The sequence below is a fragment of the Hyaena hyaena genome, unplaced genomic scaffold, assembly GCF_003009895.1.
Source record: "Hyaena hyaena isolate Hyena2069 unplaced genomic scaffold, ASM300989v1 scaffold_1063, whole genome shotgun sequence".
In the NCBI taxonomy this organism is placed as follows: Eukaryota; Metazoa; Chordata; class Mammalia; order Carnivora; family Hyaenidae; genus Hyaena; species Hyaena hyaena.
The window spans coordinates 89,003-96,896 of NW_024081688.1; the positions used below are offsets into that span (position 1 = coordinate 89,003).

Sequence of the window (7,894 nt, forward strand, 5' to 3'; positions counted from 1 at the left end):
CCTGGCCACACCTGAATTTCCCAACTTCATTGCATTCATTTGTCTTGTCATCCTTCATGAAACAGTAGACCTAGCTTGTGTGGTTAGAAACTATATCTAATTCTTCTCTGAATCTTCTGCAGCAGAGTTCCTGGTAAATAGTCAGCACTCAGTTGGTGTTTAAAAGAAGATGAATTTATTCCATGGGTAACTTTAGGTGTTTTACTGCTTTACAAGTCAATCAAAGGTAGAAGACCTCAAAAAGCATGTACTCTATAGGTCCCCTTGGAATATTTATAGTTAACCCACCAGGCAGTCCAGAATGTGCTCTAAATGGTTGGTGCTGGTGCACATATGCAGAAGAAAGGGTATTAAAAAATGGGGTCAGAAGAAATAAGGATCATGGTTTCATCATTATACAGGACTTTATAGTTTACAAAGCATATTGGCTTATATTACCTCATCCGACCCTGTAAGGCATTATTTCCACTTTATAAGTGAGATTAAGGGAAACTAAGTGAGTCTCTCAGGGTCACACAGCCAGTAGGTCACTGAGCAGGGATTGAAGCTGCACGTACCATTTCCCCACAGCTCTCTGGTGACATGCTGACAGGACCTACCAAAGTCAAGGAAGACCAATATGGGAGAATATTATTCTTTTTTTTTTTTTTTTAATCATTAGAAGTAAACTTCCTTTTTTAAAAAAATTTATTTTTTTTTTTTGGAAACAGAGACAGAAAATGAGTGAGGGAGGGGCAGAGAGAGAGGGAGACACAGAATCCAAAGCAGGCTCCAGGCTCTGAGCTGTCAGCACAGAGCCCAACATGGGGCTTGAACTCATGAACTGTAAGATCATGACCTGAACCAAAGTCAGATGCTGAACTGACTGAGCCATCTAGGCGCCCCAGAAGTAAACTACTTTTTAAAACTGGGGTGCTTGCATGATATGGGTATCTTCTTCACCTGAACGTCTGTGAATGTGCACAACTGGTGTGCAGATCATCAGTGTGGTGTCACTGGTATGGTCCTGAGCATTCAGGAGCCCCAAATGACCACTGGGCTAGGCAGAAACCACCCTTCTACACACACACACACACACACACACACACACACACACACACACACACTGGTCAGCAACAACTATGTGTTTCAGGGATTCCTTGCAGAGAAATTCTGAAAATCCCAGAAGAAGGGCAGTCCTTCCCAGGCCTCAGTATTGTGTATGACAGATTCTAAGTCTGAGGGCAGCTCCAGACCCAGACAGTATGACCACGGTTTTAAAGCTGTGGGACTCTGAGACCTTTTCAAGAAACCCCAGGCGGATTTTTTCTTTTCATCATATGTTGAGTAAAGTAGAGAGATGTCACTTCTCTCTTTTTTTCTCCCCCTACAGGACAAGACATTTCAAAGAAAGTATTAAATTCATTCACGAGTGCCGACTCAGGGGTGAGGGCTGTCTTGTACACTGGTATGTATGCCTCTACCTAATAATAGCTTAGCATTTCTGCTCAGCCTGATTTCTGTCAAGTGTTTTTCTGTGTGTGATTAATTATTTCAGTACCTAATAGTTCTGTCTACCCTCTGAATCTTGAACATACACCCCATCTGACCCCTGCCATTTGTTAGTCATCATTTGTTTTTGATGAAAGAGAACCCTATGATTTTTTTTTCATTTTCACTTAGGATTTTCATTTTCACAGTAGGATTCATGTAGGGACTGTCAAGGTTCCTAGACAACATAAAACTCTTTTCTAGCCTGTGTCTATCATTCTCTCAAAACAGCCTCCTGTGGAGGGTACAGATTTTGTTAGCTCATCCCTGAAACTTCAGTGATGATCTTCCAAAACACCATTCTTTCTGGAGAGTTTTGATCACATATGTGGATATTTATTAGTGTAACACCAAAATAACCATTTCTTCTACATTTATATATTGGTGCTTTTATGTGTGCTTAGCTTAGCACTTTGCTTTGAAAAGTTCTGAATAGATTCTTAGAAATAGTTTATATATAGCTCTCTACCACATTCAGCTATATTTTGTGTGGATATGTATATACATACATGAGTACATACACATTGGAAAGAAAGCTGTTATAACACACATAACCCAAGGATAATACACATAAAGTTCTTAGCACTGTGCCTGGCACATGGTAAGCTCTCAGTGAATGTTGGCTCTCGTATTTAATTTTTTAATTTTTAATTTAAATATAGTTGACATTACTTTCAGTAGTACAATGTAGTGATTTGACAATTATATACATTATGAAATGGTCGTTACCACTAGTATTCATACTAATCACATAACTACTATGTCAAAGGAACCAGTAGCCAACATCCTGGTACTGGAACTCTGCTGTTCATTAAAGTGCAGGCTGAGCATTTCCCTCTCTATTTTGAATGAGACTCTATATTGAATACTGACACACACACACACACAAAGATAAGACCTTGCTATTTATAGCAACATGTATAGATCTAGAGGGTATTATGCTAAGTGAAATACATCAGAGGAAGCAAATACCATATGATTCCACTTATATGTGGAATCTAAAAAACAAAACAGATGAATAAACAAACAAAAGGCAGGACCAGATCTATAAATACAGAGAACAAACTGATGGTTGCTAGAGGGGAGAAGGTAGGAGGATGGGCAAAATGGGTAAAAGAGAATAGAGATACAGGTTTCCAGTTATTGAATGATTAAGTCATGAGTATAAAAGGTACAGCATAGGGAATACAGTCAATGGTATTAGCATTGAATGGTGACAGATAGGAGCTACACTTGTGATGAGCACTGCATAATATAAAACTTGTAGAATCACCATATTGTACACCTGGAATTAACATTGTGTGTCAACTATACACAGTTTTTTTTCCAAAAGAGACAATGTTATGTTGTAAAATGTATATATTTTTAAAAAGCTTAACAATCTTTTGAGTTTCCCCAAAGAAGTTGCTATTGCAGTGAAAGTTCTTTGGGAATGTAAAGTGATGTCTCCTGGGCTGTGTTGCTGCTGAGGCTGGTGATAAATCTGTCTTTACCAAGGAGATCCATTGCATGATATCCAGAAGAGCTATCCACAAAAACTAATCTGTTCTAAGGACCTGTAACCCATAATAGGAGAGCAGGGACAGTAGATCATTTGACTGCTTTAGGAAAAAATAGTGTTCTCCAGTTTTATGCAGTTCTTGAAATAATGTGATTTACTTTTTTTTTTTTTTTACTTTTAAAAAGAGTAGGGGCGCCTGGGTGGCTCAGTCATTTAGGGTTCTGACTTTGGCTCAGGTCATGATCTCATGATTTGAGAGTTCGAGCCCCGTGTCAGGCTCTGTGCTGACAGCTCAGAGCCTGGAGCCCACTTCGGATTCTGTGTCTCCCTCTCTCTCTGCCCTTCCCCATTCACATTCTCTTTCTCTCTCAAAAAAATAAATAAACATTAAAATTTTCAAAAAAAAAAAAGACATATAGCACATTGTGGGTTTTGTAATGCTAATCTACATTTGCTTAAAACCACTTTGGGGAGTGCAGTTGGGGCCATATAAGGGGAGTTCTGAAATCTTGTGCCTGTGTTTCTATGGCTCCTGATGAATTAGAATCTCTAGGTTTGTAGCCCAAGAGGATGTATTTTTTAAAAGCTCTCAGTATTTCTGAAATAAAACCCTAAGAAAGAGCCACTACTTGATAGTGGTTATTATTGTTGTTGTTATTATTATTATTATTATATCATCATCATTATCATCATCATCATTTGAAAATGTATAGGCCTCATATTCTAGGAATTTGTATTTCATACGGTTGCATAAATCTGAAGATAGGCTTTTCTTAAAATGAGAAATTTTCTGAACTTCCCCATATTAAACCGTTGCTAGAACATTCTAAATCTGATGCAGCACAGCCTTCTGTGACCACCTTAGTTTGCATATGCATTTAAAATTGGTCCCTTACTCAGCCTGCCTGATATAATTAACCATTCTTGACCCGTACATCCCAGAGCACATGGAATGTGCCCTCTCTTGTACTCTACTTAGTTATGTCAAGAAGAACAAATGTTTCATAAGAGCTTCTGTATTTAATGGGGTTTTCAGTTATAGATTTAGTTTTCATTTATCTAAAAAACCAGACTTAAAAGAAATGAAGTCTTCCAAAATATTGCAGTTTATAAATAGATATATTGCATAGATCCAAGACCCTTCAAGTTGCTTTGATATGCTTTAGTTAGTTATTTTTTCTGCTCTGGGAAATGGGGAATATCTGAAGAGAGGCTAAGGAACATAGAGAATCATAAAATTAAAGTGTCCAAAGCCATAGCCAGTAGGAAATCTATTTTAAAAAATGAGGCTAACACAGATACTGAATCCCTGAGATTCTAGTATATAATAAAGTAGAAGCTTATATGTTTCTGAATAATTTCATACTGGCTTGATGTCCACTCATAATCCAAGGCAGGAAGACTTTCTAAAATGGGATCCACAGAATCTCCTACTTTCAGTGAATCATAAGATAGACTTGTGGGCTGAAACCCTTTGCCCATGTGGGTTCTTTTGGCCCTGCAGCCTGGCTGGTGTCTCCAGGAGTGTGACTCTGGTGATCGCATACATCATGACCGTCACTGATTTTGGCTGGGAGGACGCTCTGCACACTGTGCGTGCAGGGAGGTCCTGTGCCAACCCCAACTTGGGCTTCCAGAGACAGCTCCAGGAGTTTGAGAAGCATGAAGTCCACCAGGTAACCATGCTCAGTAGACTTTGGTGATGTAAACAGAAGCCCCTGGGAAGATGCCACAGTCTTTCTGTACGTGCCTAGCATCATGGAGGTTGGAGTTAGAGGGGCCCACAGAGGACATCTCATCCAAGAATGCCTCCCACCCCCGCAAAAGTCATCAGCTCAGAACATTATTTTTTACCATCTTCAGACCCCATATTAGCTTCTGTTTATCTCCCTTTGGATCAAGTAACATTTTCTTGGTTTGGCTTGCTTTCATGTCCTCAGGGCAAAACCTGGAAGAAGCAGTTATTTCTCTTGCTGGACACTGGCTGGCCAACCATAGACCTATGATTGCCCAATGCCCATTTATTCCTTGTTTATATGTGGCAAAATCTGTACCATTAAGTAATAGGTAAAATCTATGTGAATGCAGGTGTGTGTGTGTGTGTGTGTGTGTGTGTGTGTGTGTGTGACATTTTCGTTTTTTCAACTTCTCCAGTACCGACAGTGGCTGAAGGAAGAATATGGAGAGAGCCCTTTGCGGGATGCTGAAGAAGCCAAAAACATTCTGGGTAAATATAAAGAGCAAGGGCGTGTGGAGTCCCAGCCTGGTACGAGGCGGTGGAGCAGCTTTCAGACCCTGCCTCCTCTGGCCTACAGCAACTATACAACGGAGACCTAATAACAGAGTGATCTGGTGCCTGCCTTTCCATCCCTTTTCTTCAGTGCATTTCTGCCGGGTGCCCTGGAGTGCTGACTGCCCCCATGGAAGACAGGAGAGGGAGGGTGGCGAAGTGGATCCAGGCTCCTTCTCCATGAACCCTCCAGCCCTGCCCCAGGCCCTTTCACTATCCCAACACCTGCCCTACCTGAGCTTGGGGAATCTGCTTGGCTGCCCTATACCAACTCATGTGTTCACCTGTGTGCAGGCAAGTGTGCATGTGTGCCCATGCACGTGAATGTTCATATTGCAGCAACAGTCACAAAATCCATGCTGCCAGCCTTGGTATCACCACCCTTCCTTTTTCCAAGACTCCAAACAGAAGTCATCTGAAGTTAACATTTTAAGAGCTGCTCAGCCAGAGGCAGTCTGTGGCTTTGAGCAGACAGAATCCAGGTTGGTCATGGTGAGGGCAGCAGAAGGCCAGACTCCCTCCTGAGTGTTGTTCCACGGGCCCTGGAAGGCAGAAGAGGGGTGCTCTGAGCATTGCCTCAATCTTAGTGAAAGTGCCCCAGGATGTGGCTCCTACCACTTGAAGTCAAGACCTCCTTCTCAGCCCATCATATCCCTGAGTTCTACTTGGTGTTTGTTCTTGGTGGCCCTGACAATATTTCGGTTCCATGGGGAGCACAACCACTTCAGCCCAGGCTGTATGCCCAGAGGGCTCTTCCTTTCTATTTCTGTCCAGCTTCACTTGTTCTCACCTCTTGTTCTCTTGCTGTTACAACTCTGCAAGGGCCTCTTTACAACATTTGCATGCATCTTCAGGAATTGGAAAGAGCGTTTATTAGGCACTGTAGCAAGTTTGCATTTAAAAATACATTTTAAAATGCCTGAGCACTAATTAAGCACTTTTGTGTATGCTGTGGATTTGATATTTGATCTCAGCTACCTCATTAAATGTTTTTTGAGAAGGTGTTTTCATTATTGTAATCAACTCAATGTTGAAAATGTTTGGTCATGATTGCTTTTAAAGCCAAAGTGCAAGAGCATCAGTATCATTGGGCTTTAAAATTTTTGACTGGAGCTCCAATTATGCTTTCTTGTGGGTAAAATTTCACATTGAGGCCAAGGCCGGCAGGCCTGGAGAGCATCTGCAGTTTGTAGTGTGGGGCAGCAGGAATCCTAGAATGCTGTGAGCAATCTCGTGGTCCAGTCTTTTATACCACCTCAATTGTTTAAAGCACACAAAGCCACAGAATGAAAAAGTATACTTGGCCTCTCCCAAAAAGGATGTTGCAACCTAGTTTCTCCAAATTCTACCAACAGAGCCCCTGAATAAGAGCAGTTTTCCTGTGCATATGGAAGGTATGTCACAGGTGAGCTCTTTGGAGGCCAGAGGAAAAAACTCTACATACCCACATAAGCCCCAGATATACACTGGGAAAGGGAAGAGTGGCCACAGAGTTTTCCATCTACTGCTGAAACAATTTGTCTATAAGGCACATTCTTTTCTTAAACCAAAAAGAAATGTAAATATGTTCACAGAAATAATATTTAGGTTATCAGCTGGAATCCTTAAATATGTGTGTACATTTACGAACATCTAAATATATTTCTGTAGGTCTTAAAATGTTGCTTTAATATTTGTTGCCAGTAATATTCTTTCTCCACAGCCACTCCAAGAATTCTGAAGTACTGGGCCTTTCTCAGAAGACTGTAATGTACCTGAAGTTTCTGAAATATTTCAAAGCCACAGAGGTTAAGGCTGGTGCTGCCAAAAAGAAAAGTAACCTAGAGTTTATTTTTAAGTATCCTGAGTGATTTGTAAACTTGTTTTTCATTTTAAATTGACTACATGTGTGATGGTGTTGTTATATGTTGAGATCTAAGGATACTCTTTAGCAAGAGAAAATATTTTTACCTTAATTCCACTGCTACATCAATTTCTTTAACCTTAACTTTGATGTTTAAGCAATTTTAAGAGCCCTGATGCACTGCTTTGGTTACTGTTTAGTAATCATGATTGCTTCTCATGAGAATTGTGCTATGTAAACTCTGCCCATGTGTTCTTCAATTCTCCAGCTTGGGAAATATCTCTTAGTGTGTGTTTCACCCATGGTTTGCATTCTCTGTGGTGGAATTTACCAAAAGCTACACAGTTTTGTTAACAAAGGGCAACCTAGCATTTAACTTCATGGGGAATGCATTCTTCCTGAGATGAGGAGTGGACGCTGTATGTGTTCCTGCTTTTGAGAGTCATGACATAGGATTGGAGCCTGCTCTCATAGCAGTAATGCTGGTTTAATTTCAGAGGCAATGGTTTTCCTCTAGAAGGTAGTACAGAGACAGAAAAAGTGAATTAATTTCATCATGAGAGAAAAATTGACCCTCAATGTGAATAGAAAGAAATTCAGAAATTGGATTTATAGTTTACTTGCACACATATGAGATCTGATCATATGAAATCATATGAGATCAGTGAGAACTAATTATTAGGCACCACTGGAATTATTACACTTATTTCAGGGGTGCAGCCCAGGTACT

The 7,894-nt window shown here is 40.5% G+C and overlaps 1 protein-coding gene across 2 annotated transcripts in view; it reads left to right on the top strand.

Annotated features, from left to right (window-relative positions):
- The window catches only part of DUSP22 (dual specificity phosphatase 22), a 65,091-nt gene extending 57,924 nt beyond the window's left edge, over nucleotides 1-7,167 (top strand). The window contains exons 5-8 of one of the 2 annotated variants that reach the window (XM_039222099.1): nucleotides 1,373-1,447; nucleotides 4,536-4,707; nucleotides 5,186-5,258; nucleotides 7,024-7,167. In XM_039222099.1, the coding sequence (XP_039078030.1) occupies nucleotides 1,373-1,447; nucleotides 4,536-4,707; nucleotides 5,186-5,258; nucleotides 7,024-7,070 (367 nt within the window). In that variant the 3' untranslated portion in view covers nucleotides 7,071-7,167. Of the gene's footprint in view, nucleotides 1-1,372; nucleotides 1,448-4,535; nucleotides 4,708-5,185; nucleotides 6,322-7,023 lie in introns of those variants that run through there. The other variant, XM_039222098.1, reaches the window with a different exon arrangement.
- The last annotated feature ends 727 nt before the right edge of the window (nucleotides 7,168-7,894 follow it).